This window comes from Podarcis vaucheri, assembly GCF_965113315.1.
Source record: "Podarcis vaucheri genome assembly, chromosome: 3".
In the NCBI taxonomy this organism is placed as follows: domain Eukaryota; kingdom Metazoa; phylum Chordata; class Lepidosauria; order Squamata; family Lacertidae; genus Podarcis; species Podarcis vaucheri.
The window spans coordinates 16,723,709-16,748,462 of record NC_138761.1 but is presented as its reverse complement, the minus strand read 5'-3'; the positions used below and the strand labels follow the sequence as shown (position 1 = coordinate 16,748,462).

Below are 24,754 nucleotides of genomic sequence, written 5' to 3'. Positions count from 1 at the left end.
GAGAGAGAGAAGGAGGGAGGGGGGAAAAAGGCAGGCAGGCAAGCAAGGCAAGGCAAACTCCCCCCCACCCTCAACCCCGGCGCGCGCGCGCGCCTTCCTCCTCTCTCTGCTCCCCCTCCCTTATTCCCTTCTCTCCTCACTCACCACACATTATACACACACACACACATACAACTCGCTCTCGCTACGGGCAAGGCGGGCCTCGTCCTCCTCCTCCTCCCACCCTCACCCAATCCTCGCCTCCCGCACGGTAGGAGCGACGCGGCTCGGCCAATGGCGCCCTAGCTTGCATGCCGCGTCCGAGGGGCGGCGGGTCCTGAGGAGGTGGAGAAAGAGGGTGGGGGGGAGGGGGAAGGCTGCCGCTTGGTGGGAGGGGAGATGGCGGGGCGGGGTGGCTGGAGGAGGAGGAGGAGGCCGCATAAAGGGACGTATATATAGAGGGCCGAGGCTAGAAGGAGGGAGGATCAGCCGAGGGACAGGGAAGCGTTGGGAAGAAGAAAGGGGGGGGTGGGCGATTGGCTTCAGTTTACCTCAGAGATTAAAGATTTGAAACGCGCCTGCCTTTGGGTTGTCAGTTGGCAGCGGTTTGACGCGGGGAGGGGGGGGGTCCATAAAAGGATTTTCGAAAGTTATTAAACGCTCCTGTAAGGATTCGAGTTGCCTCACGTCGGAAGTGCCCAGCGTCTCTGAGGGAACAGGGGACTTGCTGGCCTGATGGGCAGCTGGCCTGATCCAGCCGGGCCCGCGTTCCTATGCAATGCGATAAAGGGCCTTTATCCCAGAGAAAGATTGGGGAGGGGGGGGTTAAAAAGAAAGAGAGAGAAAGGTTTCTTCTCTTCTCTCCCCCGCCCCCCCCCGCCCCCGCTTAGGTAGGAGGGAAATTTAAGGAGAAGGGGTGAGAAACGGGGCGGGAATAATATTAGCATAAATTATTACGACCGGTGATCTCATGGAGAGAAAATGATTAATCTGTTTCCTGGGGCGCGCGGGGGGGGGGAGGGGGCTGGCAGAAAGACACGGATCGAGGCAGGCACGCACGTGCGCACCGCGGGTCAGTTCTGCAAAGGGAAGAGCAGACCTGACAGCTCGGCCCTTGTAAGGGGAGCCCGGTTTTTGCTCCTGGTGCTGGCTGTGTGGCATGTGGGAGCGGAAACCTCTGGCTCGTGTGGGCACCAACCAACTGTGGAAGCAGCTGCAGAGTAGAAAGAAAACCTTGGTGGGAACCAGGCTGAAGAGCGCGCACGCAGGGCGCGCGGAAGGGTAGGTAGGTGTGGAGCCATTTTTGGAAGCGCATTGTTGCATTGCTCCAGATCCCTACATGTTGTGGTGGCCCCTGCTGCTCCTTACCCTTCGGTGCAGTTTCTCGCTCTGTTGCCTCGCTGCTGTTTCAGAGTGAACAGGTGTGGGGTTCTTGTCTTGCCTCTGTGGAGGGAAGTGCTATGCTTTCCTCTTTTGATGCTACACTCCATAGGGTTGTGGTGGTTTCTGTGATCAGCAGTGGTTCCTATGGTCTTAACAGCAGATACTGTTATCTCATAGAGTAATATATGGTGCTGAATAGAGTAATATATTTTTAGGTGGCTGAAATCGAATCAAAACTTAAAACCTAGAGTCTAATTGGAGGGGGGTATTACTAAAACGTTCCCTAAATGACTCAAACTTACTCTGAAGCCTTGTCCTGAAACAGGATTCAGTGGACTAAAAGCACCTGTACATTCCAAGAATTTGTTCGTGCTACGATGACACATCAGATGACATCCATGAAATTGCCTCATGTTTCTTGTGAGTATATAATATTTGTTGCTAAAACCCACTGTGGTTCCAAAGATCTGCTCTGGGGAATGAAATTATTTTGCATACCACTTGAACTAGCAAAATTAGGATGTGGCTCTTGAAAAAATGGCAGATTATTGTTGTTGTTGTTGTTGTTGTTATATGTTGCCTATCTGATTGGGTCGCCCCAAGAAGTTACTATAATTTTATTGTTTCATAGTGATGTGGCCAGATACTTTGAAGTAACCTTTATTATGAGGACTAGGAACATTTCTGTAGTGAGAACTCAGATTCTTGGGCAAGACCTGGAAACTAAAGTAAGTTTTCCATTGTCAATTAATATGCTTCCGGAACAAATTTGTATAGTCTTTGGCTTCAAGTATCCAAAATTTTCCAGAAGCAAAGGGTAATGTTTACTGTATTTTCTATACGAGATGGAAAGCAAATGTCCATGTTGCTTGGTTGCTTGCAATCTTTCTGGGAAAGACTGAAAAAGACATTTTTGTTCTGACAGGCTTTCCCAGCTGGATAAATGGGTATTTTCCCTGACTGTCCACTTGTTAAGAGATTTAGTCTTATTTTAATTGTACTTGTTTTGTGTTTTTTAACTGTTTTAATTATGTATAAATTGAAACGGTGGTTTACAAGGTGATTATACTGATAATACTAATAATCCTCTGTACGCTATTTTGCTTGGTGTTTGTTTTTATTTCTGCTGACTGCTTATATGCTGCTCTGCTGTATCATGATGTAGGAATGTTTTTGTTTTAATAGTCTTACAGTACTGTAATTATTTAATCTTTCTGTAAGTTGCCCAGGTAAGCTGTTAAAGGATGGGGTGTAAATCAAATAAATACAATACAATACAATACAATGTGTTTGTTTATTTTATTTTCTTCCTCCAGGGAGCTGATGGTTGTATACACAACCCCACATTTTTTTCCCTTAAAAAAACCCTTATGTGATGGATTTGGCTGAATGGTACTGATTTTCCCAAGGACATAGCCCATGCAACCCTATACTTAACCTACTACACCAGATCTGGAGATGTGGAAAGGGCACCAAATTGTAAACATGCTCAGCCTGGGAGGGGAGCAGTTTTTAAAGTCTTTCCCTTGCAGTAAAAGTCAACAGGAGAGAAATCCCTTACAGTGGGTCTGGGGGCTGGGGTAATGTTGCACCATCGCTGAAGGTTGGCCATAGCTTGAAGGGTATCAGATTTGTTATGTGTATGCTCTTCCCCTGTTCAGCCCACACCTCCACTCCGTGTCATCTGCTGGTGTATGGGAGGATTTTACCAGCTATCCGTCATACTGGCGGCATATCTCAAGTTCTGCCACTGTAACAGCTTCCTCTGATTCCTGTGGGCCATTCAGCAGATCTCAATAACATTGCTTATGGTGAGTTCCATGGCAGAGGTGATTGCTGAGCTCTCTGGTCAAAATCCTATGCACTCTCCACCATAACATGGAGTGGTCTTGCACTGGTTATTTGTTTCAGCACAGTGGCAGTGCCATTAGCATTGTTCTCTGTCCTCAAGGTTAACCCAACTGCAAGGGGTACACCTGTTCAGAGCTATTACAACATAAATAAAAATAAGAGAGAAACCTTCAAAGTAAATGGGGGGGGGGAAATGTCAGAATATTGCTGGGGCGGGGTATCTCATTCTTTTCCCATCACTACCTGAACCCTCCACGCTGAAAGATATATGTAGTAGAAAAGTGCTCAAAACTTCTAAAGTTGCTAAAAGAATAAGTTAATTTAAAAAAAACAACAAAATGATGCAAGCAGAGGCTGTTGAATTGCTTACTACCAGTTGTGTCAGTAACACTTTATACAGAACTCCAAAGTGCAATAAGTCTTCCAGTTGTGAATGTGAACATGGAATTTACACTTTCTTAATGACAAAGTGCTGTGGCTTGATAAATGGGGCAGTGTGACAATTCCTACAAAAGACCCTATCTTGAGATCTGGGTTCCCAGCAACAGGTGAGTAACCAATATGCACTTATTTTAGAATGTATTTATCTTTATTGTTAATCGCTTCAGGATGTTTCACAGGAAGTGAAAATAGTAGGAGAAGCTGTAAAGCGCTTAATAAAAAGAACCCTTATGTAGCATGCATAAAAACAACGCAAAACAACTATCAGTAATATACACATTAAATCAGAAAGTTTTAAAAACCGAGTTCATAGTTAATTAGATTATGTCCTGGTAGACTTACCAGACCAATTAATTTTTTAACAGGCATCTGAAGCACTACAACAAGGGTGCCTGCCTCATGTTAATAGGCAGGGAGTTCCAATGCACACTGGAAGTTCAACTTACAGCTGTGGAGTGAATATCATATGGCATTTGTAAAAAGCTCTAGTTAACAAAGCTGGATCCAGGAGACCCACACACTGAGTGTTAAGGTCAGAAGAAGGAACCCTCTTGGTAGTTCCACCACCCTCAGAGGTTTGGGGAATAGTAACGCAGGAGAGGTCATTCTCTGTGGCAGATCAAACATTGTCAAATTCCCTCCCCACAGAAGTAGTGTCCTGTACTTTCATTCTATGGCTTAGGCTGTAGCCCACCCTGGAACTTTCTGATGAAGAGTGGGTAACAAACAAACAAACGCCTTCAGAAAGGAGCACAGTCCCATCCAAGACTAGCAATTGGCCTGTTTGTTTGACACAAGAGCCAGTCACCCACTCCACTGGGATTTAAGCTCAGTTTAGTTGTCCTCATCTAGAAATGGTTTTTAAAAAAATCTAGAACAACCATGGTGTCCAGGCACTGGTGCATAGCCTACAGAGTCAGTGTTGGAGAATGCCAGGGTCATCGCCATCAAAAGCTGAAGTGACACTGAAGGAGCAAGACTGCACTGTCTTTTTTCTGCTCTCGATAGAGGTCATCCATAGGGTAACCAAGGCCAATTTGGTCCCATAGCAAGGCCTGAACCCAGATGGGTTCTAAAAAGAATTTGTCTAGAATGATAACAAGTATCAGCAAAGCAAGTGGAATTTGTAACTGATTGGTAGGTGGTCCAAGCCAATGGGTGTAGGGCTGGCGTTCTTAGGACTGGCCACACCACTGCCTCTTTCAAGGCGGCAGAGACTGACAGGCATCAAGAGGGTATGTAGTCAATCAGAGAATAATGCATTTTATTTGTGTTCAGTGCATAAACTGAAAGGGATCCTGCAGGGCATTGCAAGAAATAGCATTAGGCACTTCAGTTGGAGCTGCAACAACTGCGGAGTCAAGGTCTCTCTCCAAAGCCGAGCAATTTTATCCTAAAAATATGCAGTTAGTTGGTTACAGCAGGTTCTTGAAGGCTCCAGGGTCCCTCCTCCACAGCAACCTCTGAATACTCGAAAGAGCTTGGCTTGCTGGCTGCTAGAGGATGCAGCACAGGTTACAAAGTATGCTTCTTTTGCTGCCTATATTTTCACATGGCACACACAGTTATGTGCCCTAACCAGTGTTCAGCTGACCTTAGAACAGGCCTTGAGCTTTTCCTTGCAATTAATGAATATTGATCACTGGTATAATACAGTCTGGCAAACAGCCTTAATGGAAAAGTTGTTGTACAAACTGAAGAGGGCAAAGGGAGTGAAAAAACAAGGTAATTTTACACAGTTTTAGTATGATTTTATTAAATATACAAATGGAGCAACACATGGACGAGAAATACCTACAGCATATATTGCAATATGGCATACATAAGCAGGCACTACTCATTCCTATTCCTGTGTGTTTTCCAAATTGATTTATTGAAGAGTTCATTGGACTGGTATACTGTAATCACCTCAGTAATATGTACTGTAAAATAATACGTTTAGTATTTTACACACCCCGTGACTCACTTTTTGTCAGTTGTGTCATGTCTTGTTATTTATGTGTGTACAATTTTGTAACAGAAATAAATATATTAGAACTATAGAACAAGACTTGATCTCTAGTCTACATCCATATTACTTCATAGTCCGTAATTCCTCAAAATACCAGGGAGTTGGTTGAGCTCTGCAACACTGAAGAGGAAGCCCAGGAGCAATTGTGTCAACTACCTGCCTTATCTGAGCAATAATAATAATAATAATAATAATTTTTAATACCCCGCCCATCTGGCTGGGTTGCCCCTGCCACTTTGGTTGGCTATGAAGCAGGGTGTCAAATTGGCTGGAAAAAGACCATGGCCTGTCTCAGTATAAGGCATCTTGTTACATGATTGCACACTAGATTATAATTTGGATTGTGTTGTTTTTCCACTGTTCCTTCAATGAGGTGAGGGTGATATATGTGGTTCTTCATGCGGTACTTTATCCCAACATTCCTGTGAGGTAAATTAAGCTGAGATGTAGTTATAGCTCAAGATAATCCAATGAGCTTTATGACTGCTTGAGTAGAGATTTGAAACCAGCTCTCCCAAATCCAGCACTCCCAACTGCCATGCCATACTGACTCTTTGGCTCATATATTTAGCTGTTTGCTGGTATCCGCCTGTGTCTCCATGTTATGGGAGTGTGAACTAGTTACAAGCCAGTATTAACTGGATACACCTATACATAGGTAGTAAAACATTAATTTCTCTGACTGTCATAGTCTTGCCATTCTCCGAATTCAGCAGATGTATACCTCTAACCAGCAGATACTAGGGATAAACGGGAACGGCTGTTGCACTTTTTTCCTGCGGTATTTGATTGGCCTCTATTGGAATAGCAGATGGAGAAAGACAGTTCCCACCTAACCATATCACATTGGTGTGAGGATGAATGGGGAACAGTGCTTGTGCATTGAACGTTGACGAAAGCACATTGATTCTTGACACAAACTATTGCTTTTGTAGCTCAAGAACTAAAAGAAGCAAAGGAATTCCTGTCCCCCTATGATATAAGAATGTTGTGGCTCGCATTCAACAAGAAAAAAAATTAGGACTTGTGAGTATTACTTCGTCAAGATGATTATCCTAGCCTTCATGGTCCAGCAAGTGGTGTGAAGGTGCTCCATGATACAATTCAGCAACTAAATCAAAGAAAACGTAGCCCTGAGCAATGCCTGGAAGGGGAAACCACCTTGAATCTATATATAAGCTGCTCTGTGCTCCTGAGAGGAAATGTGTGTAAGTGTAAGTGTAAATGTAATCAATGCACTATTTGTTGGGTTGATAGCCAATCATGTATTGATAGCAACGCTTTTGAAATGTGGCCTCATCGTCTGAGGAAATCGGATTAAGCTCACCCATGATATAGTTGCTTCTCTCATTGCCACTAACAAAACGCCAAATTGTGGGATCTACTTTTTCTCTTTGGAATCAGTGTAATAGCTAGGAATGCTGGAAGAAGTTCACCAAATCCAAGTCTCTTGTCTTCCCCTTGAAATCGAGTTACCTCAAGGAGCTTAATCTGCTTTCCAGGGTGAATTTGGATTCTGTGTACCGGTACTTGTTTGTCCGGGGATCACTTGGTCCAAGTATAAAGCCATATTTTTAGCGGTATGTGTTCGGTTTTATGGGACGCAGGTGGTGCTGTGGGTTAAACCACAGAGCCTAGGACATGACGATCAGAAGGTCGGCGGTTCGAATCCCCATGACGGGGTGAGCTCCTGTTGCTCTGTCCCAGCTCCTGCCAACCTAGCAGTTCAAAAGCATGTCAAAGTGCAAGTAGATAAATAGGTACCGCTCCAGCGGGAAGGTAAATGGTGTTTCCATGCGCTGCTCTGGTTCGCCTGAAGTGGCTTAGTCATGCTGGCCACATGACTGTATGCCGGCTTCCTCGGCCAGTAAAGCGAGATGAGCACCACAACCCCACAGTCGGTCAGGACTGGACCTAATGGTCAGGGGTCCTTTTACCTTTACCTTTATTCGGTTTTATGTTTATGTTACAGTGCTTTCTTATCTAGACACACATGACTTGCACACAAAAACAGACTCCCTTTTGTTTCTACCTGCCTCATTTATATTTTCTGTGGGTAGCTTGCAGAAATAATACTCTGTCACCAGTAGTAAGCAGCAGGGTGGGATGCAGACACTGACCTTACCTCCTAGCAGGTGAGTCGATACTGCTTCCTGGGAGGGAGGGCGGTGTGATGCAAGTATGAGGCACTGGATTGGTTCCACTGGAGCATTTTCATTGTAAAACAATGTGAAACTTTAAAACTGAATACAAGTAGTCTAAAAGACTTGGAGTTATTTAATTTATCTGTGTTAACATGTCCTGTGCCTCTGCAGATTTTTAAGGGGAAATCCTTTAAACCCTATGCAGAAACATCAAGGTAAAAAATAAACAATAAACTACCTTTGAGGCAGTGCTGCTTCTGTTCTTGTAAAAGCCACTTACTGCCTTTTAAAAAGTCCAAATATAGATCGTCCAGCTGCCCACAGCCTGGTGTGGCTACTGCACGAGACTCCTTGCTGCCACACAATTTGACTGCAAGATGGCAAGGCCCTCTGGTTGTGACAGGACTTGATGGGTATTCCATCACTTGCAGGGAGAATTTTATGGAAAAAACACAGCTGCCTCCATGTAAAAACTCGGGGCAACCTCATGAAGGGATCACCGGACTGCAGATTCTGAAATGGACGCATGATCTGATCTGATCCACTCAGATCAAATCAGGCAAGTTTGCTTTTGAATCCAAGTTTGACAGGTCCTTTCCTTATCCCTGCACAACATTTATCCCAGTCAGTGCCTTTGCTCTCATTGGCTAAAATACTGAAACAAGAACATTTGGGCAGAGATGCCTTTAACATCCATAAGTAAAAAGGGTTACAGCCTTTTAACATTTGTGATAATTGAGAATCCAGGGAGGAGTCTTATAGTATCTTTCAAAAGCATGATCCATTGTGAAACCCTCTTCAAAATCTATCAATTAATTATAACTAGATGATTGTTAGCCTTTATGAATCAGAAATATACTTTGGTTGGGAAATTGGACTAATCACTAAGATGATGCATCTGTACCAGAGTGAATTGATTTAAATCATCTTTTTCATTGATTCTTATATTTCCTAAACAATGGTGCAAATCTGACCACTAATCCATGCTAATTCACAACTAAATAGAGTATTAGTTACATTGTCACAGTCTTATAATGAAGCATTGCATCTGTCAGACCATACAGTTTGCATGAGCTTCGCCCACCTTTTCCCCTGCTATAGAGGAAATGTGTTTAAAATATTTCCAAATAGGTTAATTCTTATGACCAGCAACTATGACGGTATTACCACATTTGGGCACCATACTAACCACAGTTTAGTGTTGCATGAGCAAGCCGAAATGGACAGCAATGAGCTTCTTGCTTGTGCAAGCCTTCCCTTGGGAGGAGGAAGTCAGAAGATTTCACTTCGCCTTTTGTTTAACTGTGGTTTGTGATTTTGTCCCCACCAACCAACTATAGCTAGCATTAACTCAATTATTTCTAAGAAGCTAGCTTTAAAGCTGTAGTCTCTTTCCCTGGACAAGTCATATATCTGAGAATTAAGATTTTCCTTCCTTTCATGCGATCGTGAAATGCCAAGAGCACAGAACCAGCAAAGGAGTGTTATATAGTTCCTGTGGGTCTTCCCACTCCTACAGAAGATTTTTTATGACCTATTACTCCCGTGACTCAATCTGGAAATCAGATCCTTTGCCTCTTCACTAAATTATTTCTACTTAGCTTTTTGGAGACCATGTGTGTTATTTTTGGGAGAAGCCTTTCATATACATATATCTTGTTACTTCAGTGTATAAAACAAATGATGATTTATGCCTTAGCTTCTCCAAAGTCAGGAATTTTATCTAGAATTTTACAGTCTGCTAAATTTGTATTTAGATTTCTTCCATTTTGAAAAAAATCTGAATAAATTGCAAAACAATTAGCACATAAACCACCAGATTTTTTCCGTGTATAAGACTATAAAGGTAAAGGGACCCCTGACCATTAGGTCCAGTCGTGACCGACTCTGGGGTTGCGGCGCCCATCTCGCTTTATTGGCCGAGGGAGCCGGCGTACAGCTTCCGGGTCATGTGGCCAGCATGACTAAGCCGCTTCTGGCGAACCAGAGCAGCAATGGAAACGCCGTTTACCTTTCCACCGGAGCGGTACCTATTTATCCTCTTGCACTTTAACGTGCTTTCGAACTGCTAGGTTGGCAGGAGCAGGTACTGAGCAACGGGAGCTCACCCCGTCGCAGGGATGTGAACTGCCAACCTTCTGATCGGCAAGTCCTAGGCTCTGTGGTTTAACCCCCAGCGCCACCCGCGTCCCATATAAGACTATATTTCCCCCCAAAAAAATTAAGTTTAAAATTGGACGTCGTCTTATACATGGAATGTTGCAATTATTTATTTCTTAATTTGTGGCTCAAAAAATAAGGGTTGTCTTATACATGGGGGTGTCTTATACACGAAAAATACGGTAATTTTCATAAAGCAGGTGAAAATACTTAATGTTAAAATACCATCTTGTCACTAAATGCCAGTCAAAGTAAAAGAGAACTTGCAATGTTTCCAGATTTCCAGTTAGAAAATGAGCATGTCTCTTGGGCAACAGAACTGTCACCTAGCAGTAAGAACATCCCAGGCAAGTTATGTTGACTGTGCACACACCATACATGTGTCTTAATGTACCTTATTTGATTGTATCCTTACCAGTTCCTGGTAGAAATTGCTATATATAAGAATGTGAAGTACTGTGTGTGTGTGTGTGTGTGTGTGTGTGTGTGTGTGTGTGTGCTTTTTTAATATTTTAAAATTTTATTTCTTAATAAATGATACAGAAAATGAAAATAAAATAAACAAATGCTGATAAAAAAAAATCCATATACCCCCAGCACTGTAAACATAGACCCTACATACCGGGGTGGGGTGTGCGCTTTATAATCAAATACAGAAAACAACTTCTTTACTAAATTTGTCGACTTTTAAAATAAATTTCCAAGCTGAAATTAATGTGGTTTCCTCCTAATCTTTAATTCCCCATTCTGCCACATTAGATCAAAGGTGTCTTAGAAGACACAAAAAAATACAATCCTATAAATTTAATAACAGCAACAAAAATTACCATTGTACATTGATGGTCCTATATAAATAGTCCATCTTCTTTTGCCATTCTAGCCTAAAACAATTAACGGTTTAGTGGACCCACAAGAATCTCAGTGAGACACTTAAACACAATTGCAACAGATCTGTGCAAACGTTATAACTTCTTAGCAACGGTCTCTGGAGAGGAGGACCTCAGACATATACTCATATCCTAGAACTTCCTGAAATTGGGATTTGTTTGAGCTGGAGCTTAAAAGTCCCTTCCTTGGAAATATTAATTGGGAAGAATAATTAATGGAACTAGACTACCTTAACTAACATGAATTCCCAAGCCAACGTTTACCCAGGTAACACCAATACAGGAGTTGAAGGAATATCTATAGATAAGCAGGTAGTGTACAAATGCCAGGCCAGACCTTTTGTCCCTTAGCCAAAGTTGCCTCCAGTTTTTGAGCCTAGGCAAAATATTGCAATTGACTTGGGCAGAGGGCATTTGCAGGTAAGAACTGGTGGTTCGGACAGGCTTGAGCACTCCACTCCTGTCTGTTGACTGTCCCCTGCAAGTATCCTTGCATTTGTGTACTTCTGTCCTAAGAGAGCAACTCTGAAACAATCAAATGGGAAGTTTCGGAACACTTTAATTTCACTGATGGGTCAGTCATCTGATCCATAGTGGACAGTCATGCCTCTCAACTTCTACAGAATCCCCAAAGTTGTACGCCATGTGGTAGCTCAACAGCACAAAATATTGAGATGCATCTCTAAGTAATAATAATAATAAAACAAATAATAAAAGTATTCTTGCAACCTAACAGCAGAGGAAGGGAGGGAAACATTCTATCTCTATGAGGATGTATAATCTAGAACAGGGGTAGGCAACCGAAGGCCTGTGGGCTGGATGCGGCCCAATCGCCTTCTCAATCCGGCCTGCGGATGGTCCAGGAATCGGCGTGTTTTTACATGAGTAGAATGTGTCCTTTTATTTAAAATGCATCTCTGGGTTATTTGTGGGGCCTGCCTGGTGTTTTTACTTGAGTAGATGTGTGTTTTTATTTAAAATTCATATTTTGGTTATTTGTGGGGCATAGGAATTCGTTCATCCCCCCCCCAATATAATCCGGCCCACCACAAGGTCTGAGGGACAGTGGACCAGCCCACGGCTGAAAAAGGTTGCTGACCCCTGATCTAGAACACAGCCTACAGGGAGAGTTAACCCTTTCTTCACCTGCCAGTATTCCTATTAATTCCCCCTCCAGCAGTTGCTATTAGTTCTCGGAGCAGAGCGATATTAACTGGCAGCAGGGAAAAGCAATAATAATTGAGGCCATGACATTGGGGGGGGGCGTGTTTAATCCCTCAACCACCACAGTCCTTATTCTAATCTCTCCCCCTGTTACTTAAGATGTTAAAACTAGACAAAATGCAATCACACCCTTAACGTTTCGTCTAGTTTGGCCCTTGCTCTGCTTTAAAAGAAAACAGCGGGGCTGCCCTTATGTTCTTCTAAGAGACAAGGAGATGTGCCTAGCTGTTGCATATGAACAGGAACAGTATTTTATTTGCCCCTGGTTTTTGCTTATAACATAATGGTAAAGGTAAAGGGACCCCTGACAGTTAAGTCTAGTCGCAAAGAACTCTGGGGTTGTGGCTGTCTTCTTGCTTTATTGGCCAAGGGAGCTGGCGTACAGCTTCCGGGTCATGTGGCCAGCATGACTGAGCCACTTCTGGCGAACCAGAGCAGCGCACGGAAACGTCGTTTACCTTCCTGACAGAGCGGTATTTATTTATCTACTTGCACTTTGACGTGCTCTCGAACTGCTAGGTTGGCAGGAGCAGGGACCGAGCGGCAAGTCCTAGGCTCTGTGGTTTAACCCACAGCGCCACCCTCCTTGTAACATACCACTGTCTGAATATCATGCGAGTAGCACCTTAAAGACCAACTAAGTTAGTTCTTGGTATGAGCTTTCGTGTGCATGCACACTTCTTCAGATACCTGAATCTGAAGAAGTGTGCATGCACACGAAAGCTCATACCAAGAACTAACTTAGTTGGTCTTTAAGGTGCTACTGGAAGGAATTTTTTTATTTTGACTATGGCAGACCAACACGGCTACCTATCTGTAATATCATGCGGTGATTTAAAATTGGCAGTGGGGGGGGGTCTTGTCTCAGGACGGAGGACTAAATTACCTGAGCCATGCAGTCCAATCTTGTGCTTGTTTACATGGAAGAAAGTCCCACTGTATTCCCACCATATTACTCTCAGACAAGTGTGCGCAGGATTGCGTTCATCTTTGCAGTGATGTGCCTTAGGAGCCAGACATCCCAGCACTGTGCTCTCATGTTACGTAGAGCTTCATAAGTAATTTCCTGAGACACCCTCTGAATACCTCCTCTTTTTATTCCCTGCTTCCTTTTTCAGATGCAGACTGCAACATGGCTGCATTTAACTCTCCTGTTCCATTTTTGGCTGTGCAGAAGAAGCCGCTCTGCTCCTTGTCATCATTTTTTAATTCATCAGGAAAGCGTGGGGAGCAGTGAGTAACTTCAAGATCATTCTGCACCTTTGATCTTAATTTCCAAATCCTGTAATTTCTTTAAAGTACACACACTTTTCTCCCTCTCGCCACCAAACACACAGACTTATTTGAGTGTTAAACAGGATTTTAATGAGTCCCGCAAGAGAGTGGGAAAAGCAGCTGTTCAAGTTAGTTTCTATAAATAATTCTATATGATCGTTGCTAAACTTTTAAGAGCCACTGCTGGAGCTCGCCTGTTTCCCCTCATATCCTTTGGAAAGCAGGAGTGTGCGACTTTTCGCCCAAGATCTTGCACATATATTCATCACAAGGAAAACGCTGTACTGTGTATCACATGATGCTCTCAATTTAATTATGTTAGACACAAAGTATTCCTGAGTGTGAATATCAAGTAGGCATATCTGCACAGAGCTTAAAATATATATACGTATTTTAGTGAAAAATGAGTATACAACAAAACACATCAATGCTGTATTCAAGACTGGACCTTCCTACGCCCAGTTCACTCTTTCAATAGATCATCGAGCCACAGTTATCCATTTTATTTTAGTTTATTCATTAGATAATTTAGTAACACCCAAGCTAGACTGAAATGTCTTGTATATAAACCTGCCTCTGAAATGCAACCATAACTTCTATTGGTGCAGAATGGGATGGCCAGTTCATTAAATGTCAACACATTGAATGCAACTACAACACTACTCTGTGTTTAAAGCATTAATTATGCAGCAAAATGGGCACCCCTCCCATTTAACTCACAATTAGGGAGTTTGAGAGGCATGGACGTAGCCTGGGGGGTGTAGGGGTGCAGCTGCTCCCCCCACCATCAAGTAAATAAAAATACTTAACTAACTGACCAATTGTGTTGCAGAAAACTCAGTTCTGCCCCCCCCCCAGTCTGGCTATGCCCACGTTCAGAGGTGGCTTTAGGGCAGCTGCACTGGTCAATTGAACTCAACAGCAGGCAGCGGAGGCAGATTTTTGCCTCGCACAGGGCACCACTGAAAATTGAAAGGCCAAAATCTGCCCTGGCAAGTTCCATAGTTGATCAAAGGCACAAAAACCTGAGGAGTTCTCCTGCACAAGACCTTTTGAAATTAACTGGAGATGTTTCGATGGGGCTTGTGCAGTAGACGTCTCATAGAGAGAACACTATAAAAATGGAAGAGGCCATATGGGTGCTTTGTGCGATGCATATTTGTTCATTTAGGCCTGCGTTCTCCAACCTGGTGCCCTCTAGATGTTCAGCACAGACTGGTGGAGGGTACCAGGTTGTGGGAAACTGATTACAGCATCTTAAAAAAAAGAAGGTAAAGGACCCCTGACAGTTAAGTCCAGTCGTGAAAGACTCTGGGGTTGTGGCGCTCATCTCGCTTTACTAGCCAAGGGAGCCAATGTTTGTCCATAGACAGTTTTTTCGGGTCATGTGACCAGCAGGACTAAGCCGCTTTTGGCGAAACCAGAGAAGCGCATGGAAACGCCGTTTACCTTCCCACCGGAGTGGTACCTATTTATCTACTTGCACTTTGATGTGCTTTCGAACTGCTAGGTTGGCAGGAGCAGGGACCGAGCAACGGGAGCTCACGCTGATTTGAACTGCTGACCTTTCGATCGGCAAGCCCAAGCTGCACAGTGGTTTACACCACAGTGCCACCCGCGTCCCCTTGATTACAGGATCTACTACAGTACTAAAAATGTCGTGAGCCAGAATATCAAGGGTCCATTCACCTACCTGTCTTCCATTGTGATCATGATATACAGGGGAATCCCTACTGATATGTTCCGCCCCCCGGCCTGTTACGTTCCTGCTCTGTTCCCTTTCAGCACCAAAAAAGCACATATCTTCGCAAGAATATCATGGGGGTCTTTGTTAAAAGCTTTCTTGTTAAAAGACCAAAACAAGAACCATTGTTCTAAAAGGTGATGCATGCCAGTTCTTCCTACTGTGTCCTTGGGTAATGATAAAATTTTGTCCATAATTATTACACATGCCTGATCATTTTCATATCGTTTATTTATCAAGTGTGCATATCAGGATGTTACGGTCCTCTGAATTATCCTCACAATGCGGGACCAGACATTCTTAGAAGACTGGAGTAAATATACGAACTATTTGAAAAGTAATTGTAATGAACAGATTACGCTAGTAGGATTGCAAGTTTTGTAAGGATGATTATTTGAAATATTGCAAGAAAGACTATGAGGAGAATTATTGGTTAATGATAACTAAGAGTAATAGAGAAATTAAGAAATGCAGAATTAGTAATAAAGAATGGAAAATCATCAGAGGTGTTGATGGAAGTCTAAAATATTGTATAAGATAAGAAGTTATGTTATATGATTGTTGCAAATGATATGTTAAAAAAACCAATAAAATGTATAATAATAAAAAAAAAGAATTATCCTCACAATGACTGCGTGGGAGGTTAGGCTGGGATGGCAGTCTGCTCACCCAAGTCTCTCCAGTGCTAGTCTAGCACTTTGTCCATTAAAACTGCACACTTTCCTTTACATATTTAATTGAACTTTTTAAAAAAAAAAGTCCCAGGGGCTCAGGCAACTGGCTCTGATAAATGGATCTCAAGGTCAGGTCTGGCCCCAAGGGTCAGCAAGGTTGGGCAATGAATGCGGGTCCCAAGGCCTTGATTACACTGATTATAGCGTTGGTAGGGATCGCGAGGGTCATCTAGCCCAACCCCCTGCACTGCAGGAATCTCAACAAAGGCATCCATGACAGGTGGCCATTCAATCCGTGCTTAAAAACCTCCAAGGAAGGAGAGTCCACCACCTCCCGAGGGAGTCCGTTCCACTGACAAACAGCTCATACTGTCAGAAAGTTCCTCCTGGTGTTTAGTCGGAATGGGGGTCTAGCCTCCAGAGCAGGAGAAAACAAGCTTGCTCCATCTCCCATGGGACAACCCTTGAAATATTTGAAGATGGCGATTGTATCTCCTCTCAATCTTCTCTTTTCTAGGCTAAGCATACCAAGCTCTCTCAATTCTTCCTCATAAGCCTTGGTTTCCAGATCCTTGATAACCCTGAATGCCCTCCTCTGTGCACTTTCTATCTTGTCAATATCCTTCTTAAATTGTGATGCCCGGAACCTGACATAGTACTCCAGGTGTGGTCTGACCAAGGCAAAATAAAGTGGTACTATTTTACTTCCCTTGACCTGGACATTATCCTTCTGTTGATGCATCCTCAGCATTCAGTTATTATAATACCCATACTGCACTGGGTCATTGCTGGGAACATACTGTGCTAGCTGTGATGGCCTGGGACTTGGGTTCAGGCTCGGAACCAGAGGAGTCTCAGTCTGCACCGGATCCTTTGCCTCAGGCATCATCTGAACCAAGTCTGGGGCCTGATCCTGAAGAGTCCCAGTTTGTTCCCCTGCAACAAACACCAGCTGGGCCGAGTCAGGGGCCTGAGCCTGCCCTGGCTCCAGATGCGGGGATTACCTTGTTGCCTTCAGCTGGGCAATCACTTACAGCTGCTCCACTACCAGTTGGGTCAGAGGAGGCTGAGGCCACCCCTGGGTCTAGTAACCCACCGACGTCTCCTGAGCTGCAGAGACGAAGGTCTGAGAGAAGGAGAGACCTGAGTACTCGCAGGAGGAGTGCTCGCCTTTGGGTGAAACAGGGAGGTGAGTCGCCGGGGGATCAGGACTGGCCGTTACCCCGATAAAGATAAAAGGCTGTTGGACCCCGCCCCAGGTTGCGGGAGCAACATTGCTTTATGCCAGATCCTGTACCTGTCCTTTCCTGCCTCGTGTCCTGCCTTGGCCCTGTCGGACTGACTCCTAGCGGAACCTTCGGATTCTGAACCGGTCCTGGACCGCGTTTCACGGGTTACCCCGGGCCCAGCACACTAGCTAAGCATATATATATCATCTTCTTTGGCAATCGCTCGTAGCTGAGTAAGATGAACACAGTCTTAACAGTGAGTCCGTAAGTGACTGTGGAGGCCAATTCTGGATCCACATGTCCCTCCACAGTGGGGACATAGGTTTCCGGGAGGGAGTTGATCACGATGAGGGTTTGCCAAATATGCCTTCCTCTTAGCTCGTGTTTCTCCTTTTCACCCTGAGTTTGTTCTTCTTCAAAGTCCACGACACTTTTGATAAAGGCTGTTCTCCAGTTGGAGCACTTGCAGGTCAGTGTTTCCCAGTTATCAGTGCTTATGTTACATTTTTAAAATTTGCCTTCTGAGCATCTTTAAACCTCTTTTGCTGTCCACTGGTATTTCACTTTCCATTCTTGAGTTGGGAATAGAGTAGTTGCTTTGGAAGATGATAATCAGGCATCCGAACAACACATCCAGTCCAACAAAGTTGGTGTTGAAGAATCCTTGCTTCAACACTGGTGATCTTTGCTTGTTCCAGTATACTGACATATCTAGATCTAGATCATCATCTATCTGTACGTTGGTAGGTATAGTGTGACTTGGTGCAGGAGCTTCTCTGCTCAGACTCTGAAACAATACATCCCATCAGCTCTCTCCTACAGTAGATGGTTTAAATTTCCAAGGAGAGAGCAAAAACATTGTGGGAAGGAAGTCCTCTGCTGGAAGATGTTCTGTATTCAAAGGAGGCCTCTATTGGAAGGGCCCTCTGGTAAAAGTCTAGTTTCAGACAGTAAACATCTTGAAAGCAGGCAGAGCAGGCACACAAGGCTCCCTAATGAAGGTGATGTGCATTACCTTTCCGTTTAAATTATAATAATCATTTCCAAATCATTATAATGAATAATGATGATGAACAAGAGTTCCTAAGTTTGCATCTGTACATGGAAAATTAACACATGCGCATTTCATGCAGATCTTGAGCCCTTCTTTGAAGTGATGCACTTTCTCTCTTTCAGCAATGTGCTAAACGACCTCCCCAGCACCTGTGCAGATGAACAGGGTGCAGCTTCCAAGACTGGGCTTGGCAACTGGAGCCTCGACTTGCGTTTACGAGCCTCTGTAAAGCAACTGCACAGAGACATCCAGTGGACAATTGAGAGCAGTGCTTGGCCAAAGGCAGGGGAAAGTTAACACAGGCCTGTCCTACAAAAAGAAAAAAGCTTGTGTTCCTCGCTTATCTAATGTCCTCTAAACCAGCTTTTGCCAACCTGGAGCCCTCTGCCAAGAGACCAAGGCCTCCTACATGAGCTTTTGATCCCTAGAAAGTGGGAGCCATAAACTCCACTAGCTTGCCAGTTCCCAAGGGTAATTAAAGCTAATACTTCGAGCACGATGGCTCTATAAATAAAAAGCACTGCTCAGGTCGTTAAAAGCAGGGTACATCCTCCTTATTTTAGCCTTTTACTGTAAACATATTTTTCTTGTATATTAATAAAACAGGATGGATCAAACGCCAATAGTCCATACAAATATAATATTTTCTCTTCTCTCCTAACGTACCAATATCGTAATATTAAAGCAGGCAGGCAGATAGCCATAGCACTGGGACATGTTCTCTGTCTTCGTCCAGTCTGATATCTTAAACCATTCTGTCTCTCTCCCCCACCCCACTTCATAGCTATGGACCTTGGTTACTTGGCTACTATCTCACTCAGGAACTCAAGCATTCCAGCAAGGCAAGGCTAAGCTGGTGGTTCTCACAACAGGTGCCAGGATATCACTTGAGCTTGGCAGCCTCCCCAACTTTCCCATAAGATCCGCATTGTTCACAGAGGGCACCAAAATTGCTTTTCCTCTGGACCGTCCTTGGAGACCTTAGTGCTCTGTTAAATGACAGGATGGGAAGGTGGACAGTAATCTGGGCCACCTGGGATTTGTTAGCCCTCCAGCTGTTTTGGACCACAGATCCCAACAGCTGGTGGGACCAGGTTGGCAGAGAGGCTGATCCACACCAGGAGCATCTGATGACATGTTTGTGCGTCAAAGAGCCTCATGTCTCTGGATTTTAGGGCCTACCGTTTAGATGTGGATCATTAATTATTTAATATTGATTTTTTAATGCAAATATATTGAAGAAAAAAGGGGGAAGGGAGAAAAGGGGGGAACAAGGGAGAAAAGACCAATAGCCAGCTTGTTAGCAGATGCCGTAACTCTCCAACAGTTTGACTTCCTCCCTGAAGGGTGCAATCTTCAATTTCCTCCCAAGACAGATGCCAGCCTAATAAATGTAAAGGGACCCCTGACCATTAGGTCCAGTCGTGGCCAACTCTGGGGTTGTGGCGCTCATCTCACTTTATTGGCCGAGGGAGACGGCGTACAGCTTCCGGGTCATGTGGCCAGCATGACTAAGCTGCTTCTGGCGAATCAGAGCAGCGCACGGAAACGCCGTTTACCTTCTCGTTGGAGGGGTACCTATTTATCTACTTGCACTTTGACGTGCTTTCGAACTGCTAACATAAATCCATCTTATTATACACATACAGATCAACATATGCTGTCCTAATAGGTACCCAGGCAAAGTTTAAAAAGTACATACAAATACAACAAGGGCATTAAGGTCCTCTTCTAAATTACGTTCCAGGCTCCTTGGTGACATCAAGAGTGCTGATTTTTGCTTCCTCCTCTCCCAGACCCTGAGAGCAGTATGGCAAATGGGTTTTTGATTCTGCTGAAAGCCAAAGGTGTCAGTCTGCAGAATGGCAAAGCCCTCAACTGCAAGGGACTTTGCCCTAGTTCCATAGACGTTCCAAATGACTTCTAAACTACAGTACCTCTTAGGCTCTGCGTCAACTGCTTGATCTGGCAAGAGTTGTCAGACAACTGAAGATTTGGAGCCTCCAAACCCTCCTCCTCCGCCTTATTCCCGGACAGCATGTCTCTGTGAATTTCCCTCCTTATATAAAACTATTTAAGAACTTTTGCCAGCTGGCAGCAGGCTCTTTTCCCACCCAAATCGGTAGTGCTTGATGCTTTTATGACTACTGCTCCAACAAGCAGTTAGATGTGCCTTGCAGGGAGATTTTAATTCCCATAGATTTTTAATTTCCAGTTTCCTTTTTTCCATCAAAACTGTTGCATAAGAAGAAGAAGAGGGTTTTACCTCCCCCAAGCGGACTTTCAAGTCAATTGCATCTAAGAGCTGAATTGTAGTGTTTTGATTCATTGTAAGCTGTTTTATCTTCTTTGTTTGAAATAATGAAAAAACTTTAAAGGGGAAAAAACCCCAATCTCCATTTTTAAAAAATCGACATGTTTCCCCCACAGACCGTTTTTATAATTAATTTTTTTAGTTAAGCACTAGTGTTTGGAAAAAGATAATGGAAAAGCTTATTATGTCAAAGAAGATAAAGGAAAAGCTTATTAAATATATTATATATATTCAATGTTTTATTAGGAAGTTAAAATAACAATCCAGTAAGGAATATGAAGTAAAATAAATTTAAAAAGAAAGAAAGGAAAAGGAAAAGGGGAGAGGACCAAACAAACCAGGTTTCAAAGCCATTAACTCATAAAATGTTTGTTTGATAAATACCGGTTTGTATACCACTTGATAGGGGGGGGAAACCCTCAAAGGGATTTACATAAAGGTAAACCAGAAAATCAGAAACAAACAAAGCAATACATAAAATAAAGTACATTCTCAACAGGCCCACAATGAATTAGACGTTACAACAGGAAACGTGGCTCAATGCAGAAAGAGCACAAAACCAATTTTATTAATACCAAAGAAAGCCAAATTTCATCAGGATTGCCTTCCCTGTGATTGGCCTGTCATACAAGCAACAAATGGCTGCCAGATGGGAAGGTGATGCTCCTTCAAAGACTTGTATCCCATGACTTGCTCAACTGGTATATTATCATATCATAACATATATTTATTTTTATTTATGAATCACTTTACACAAGGCATCCCAAAGTGGTTTACAATACAACAAAAACCATACAAGTAACAACTGCACATAGACATAGGATAGATTTCTCAACACCACCTACATAAAATCAATTCAGATTCAGTACAAATACCAACTGGGATAAAGTTGGAAACTTGGAAGGTTGTGCAAATAAATATATTATGAAAGGCACACAAAAACCTCTGATCTTTTCTCAGAAGAGAACTGGTCTAGCAAAGCCTGCTACTGGAACTCTGTTACTGGAAAAAATGGGCAGCTTGAAACCCTGATATTTGTTTTCTTTTATTGTTGTTGTTGTTTTCTATCATCTATCTATTAGGTGTGCCAACTTGAATAAAATAGGGGGGGGCAGGTAAGCCCCACCCCACATAATCATAAGACACAGTACATACAAACCATTTGGCAATGTCCATTAACTTTGGGGGGCTGCCCCCCCATATTTTATTGAGATAGCCGAAGGGACCTTGTCCCCTAGGAATTGGCTCCTATGCTATCTATCTACATCTGCCCCATATGAGGCGATCTCTAGGCAGCTCACAAATACATTGTTTAATTTATATTTAGTTTATTGTAGTTTTGATATTTACAAATGAGAAACTGTTGGAAAATCTATTGCAGAAGATCCGAGGACTGACCATAGAAACGTAAAAGCAAACTAGGCAATTGTGGCCTTTCCTCTCCAGACAGCCAAAAGGAAAATAGACGCACCAAGGAGCTGCTCCGTAGATGGCTCTAGATGAGGCACATTCGTGGACAATAACATGACGGTTAGGAACAGGAGCTACATTCGTTCTCCCCTATCAGAGGAGGTGCCTTCAAACACCAGTTCACTTGGAATCAGAGGGAAGGTTCTGCTGCACATGGTTCCTGCTCGAGGGGTTTGCAGTGGCATCTATTTGGTGACCATGAAAACATGATTCTGGACTAGATGAGTCTTTGGGGTGGTCCAGCAGAGCTCGACTTCTTGTTCTTCTTTTTCCAGACCAAGTGTCCTTTGTTCATCTTTCCGCTAGATGGCAACCTCTTATTTAAGATGATTCGGAGTGTGTGGTTCTCTTTTTTTACTCCAGCCTTACGTCAGGGATAAGTGAATGTCCTCAGCCATTGTGCAGTGCATCGTACTGTCCGGCCTGCCAGCCACCAAGTACATACTTTTGCCCCTGCTCAACCAGGCTGGTAGTCAACCCAGGGAGTGGACAGTCAGTTGAGTAATTTTGGAAGAAGTCCATGAGTGACAAGTTGCTGAGATGTGAAAGACAAAGCCCAGGGGCAGGTGCTTTGCAGGGGCAGGTAGCAGGTACCCCTGTGGCCGCATGAGGTCATTTGAGCCCTACTGAGCTGGTAGCTGCAATACCACCTTCTGTTGAGTCTGAGCAATGGTTCATCTAGTTCAGCCTTGTCTACACTGGCAACAACTCCTCATGATTTCAGCTGTAGGACATTCCCAGCCCTACCTAAGACTCCTTCCACATTACACAGGTCTCTCTTCAAAGGCAGAAGTGTGATTATTCAGTCCTAAGTAACATTGCCTGGTTGAACGCAGAGGAATAGAGGGAGGAACCAGCTGGGGAACCACCAAGGGAAGAAGGCTTGGAGCCAGGGAGTGGTGTTGGGAGAACAATGAGTGTTCAGAGGGAGAAGACTGGGAGGAGAAGGTATCGGAAGCTGAAGAAGCAACAGGACTTAGAGAGCTGGGAGAGTCTGTGGCAGAAAGAAGTCCAGAATCAGAGGCAGAAGCTGAAGCAGGTGAGTGAGGGGAGGGAGGTCAAGAGGCAGAGATAAGACAGGCTGGTGAAAACTCATGGGTTTCTCCCCCTCCTGCTGCGACAGGATCCCCTCCCCCTCGGGCTCCCAGAACCAGGAGAGGAGCAAAGACAGGTTGCATGCAGGCTCAGGCTCGGTTCTTTGGGGAAAGCTCTAGAGAGGAGAAGACACAGATGGCTGCGGGGAGGCAGGGACCTTTAGTCTCAGTAACTGCTCTCATGGTGTAAGACCTATGGGGAATAAGCTGCTGTCCTCATTAGGCCTGACCCTCAGCCAAGTCTGTGTAGATAATGTTTTTGATAATAAATAGTTAACTCCAATTTTGAACTGTGTGTGGTTTACTGGCTGGCTCACTCTGACACTAAAGGCCTTTGCTCACCCAACGCTTCAAGCAGCTCATTTGTTGAATGGTTGTATTTGTTTCCCAGTTAAGACAAGAGGGGGGAACTTTTTCCAGGCCAACGGCTGCATTCCCTCCCACAGGGTCTGCATGCCAGTGGTGGGTGGGAACAGAAGCAAAAGTGAATGGAGTCATTTCCAGCACACACACACACACACACACACACACACACACACACCACTATATCTTTGTCTCTTAGCATCTGCCTAGGTCATCTCACCTCCCACCTGCCGCCCCAAAGCAGGCAGTGCCACCCACTTTGGGAGCCACTAAAGCAATGATGGTGAACTTGCACCTCCTGGCAAACAGAAGGAGAAGAAATGGAGGCAGTGAGAGATTTTACTTTCTTGGGCTTCATGATCACTGCAGATGGTGACAGCAGCCACGAAATTAAAAGACGCCTGTTTCTTGGGAGAAAAGCAATGACAAACCCAGACAGCATCTTAAAAAGCAGAGACATCACCTTGCCAACAAAGGTCTGTATAGTTAAAGCTATGGTTTTCCCAGTAGTGATGTATGGAAGTGAGAGCTAGACCATAAAGAAGGCTGATCGCCGAAGAATTGATGCTGTTGAATTATGGTGCTGGAGGAGACTCTTGAGAGTCCCATGGACTGCAAGAAGATCAGACCTATCCATCCTTAAGGAAATCTGCCCTGAGTGCTCACTGGAAGGACAGATCCTGAAGCTGAGGCTCCAATACTTTGGCCACCCCATGAGAAGAGAAGACTCCCTGGAAAAGACCCTGATGTTGGGAAAGAGTGAGGGCACAAGGAGAAGGGGATGACAGAGGACGAGATGGTTGGACAGTGTTCTTGAAGCTACCAGCATGAGTTTGACCAAACTGCGGGAGGCAGTGGAAGACAGGAGTGCCTGGTGTGCTCTGGTCCATGGGGCCATGAAGAGTTGGACACGACTAAACGACTAAACAACAAGAACATGTTGCTGGACTTCCATCACCCCCAGCCTGCATGTTTGATGGTGAGGGATGATGGGAGTTTGAGTCCAACAGTTGGAGAGCCACTGGATCCCCATCCCTGATCTAAAGCTCCCTTAGAAGGATGCCAAGTTGTGTCAAAGCAGCGTCAGCGTCACAGCGATTTAAAAGGTTCTGTGACTTAGTACCGTATTCCTAAAGCTCATGTCAACACTGAAATATATTTTTTCCAGCTAATGTTCAGAAGGGAGTTGTATAATTTCCTTTTCCCCGCCCCACTTTTTTTTTGAGTGAGGCAGCAATTCTCATTCATAAAAAGAGCAATTTGCCTTTGATGATACTCTTCCAGTGTTCTCTACAGGTTAATTACATGCTGATCAGGGGGAAATGTTTTGCTTACATCCTGCGTCTTCCATGCTCTTCAATCCTGGCCACAAATCACAGTGCCACAATTACAGTCTGAATCAGAATCCACAGCACACATCTCTGCATCGCCTCCATGCACACAGTATGAACAGCCAG

General features: G+C 44.0%; 1 protein-coding gene across 21 annotated transcripts; it reads left to right on the top strand.

Annotated features, from left to right (window-relative positions):
• Positions 1 to 194: 194 nt before the first annotated feature.
• LOC309529615 (uncharacterized protein) lies at positions 195 to 23,930 on the top strand. Of its 21 annotated transcripts, XM_082218018.1 has the most exons (5): positions 348 to 1,260; positions 1,688 to 1,782; positions 13,199 to 13,313; positions 18,179 to 18,381; positions 19,853 to 20,661. In XM_082218018.1, the coding sequence occupies exons 1-4, from the start codon at positions 1,139 to 1,141 to the stop codon at positions 18,351 to 18,353; spliced, it is 507 nt and encodes a 168-aa protein (XP_082074144.1). In that variant the 5' UTR covers positions 348 to 1,138; the 3' UTR covers positions 18,354 to 18,381; positions 19,853 to 20,661. The 21 variants fall into 21 exon arrangements, 2 of the variants coding, with proteins under 2 accessions (XP_082074144.1, XP_082074143.1); XR_014218185.1 differs by lacking the exons at positions 348 to 1,260; positions 18,179 to 18,381; positions 19,853 to 20,661 and adding exons at positions 195 to 324; positions 1,994 to 7,245 and having other exon boundaries at positions 13,199 to 14,727; XR_014218186.1 differs by lacking the exons at positions 18,179 to 18,381; positions 19,853 to 20,661 and adding an exon at positions 1,994 to 7,245 and having other exon boundaries at positions 13,199 to 14,727.
• The last annotated feature ends 824 nt before the right edge of the window (positions 23,931 to 24,754 follow it).

Coding starts and splice junctions, on each gene's coding strand:
- LOC309529615 (XM_082218018.1), top strand. CDS start 1,139: ATGTGGGAGCGGAAACCTCTGGCTCGTGTGGGCACCAACCAACTGTGG. Junction 1,261..1,687: donor CACGCAGGGCGCGCGGAAGG/GTAGGTAGGTGT, acceptor GTCCTGAAACAG/GATTCAGTGGACTAAAAGCA. Junction 13,314..18,178: donor TCAGGAAAGCGTGGGGAGCA/GTGAGTAACTTC, acceptor TCTCTCTTTCAG/CAATGTGCTAAACGACCTCC.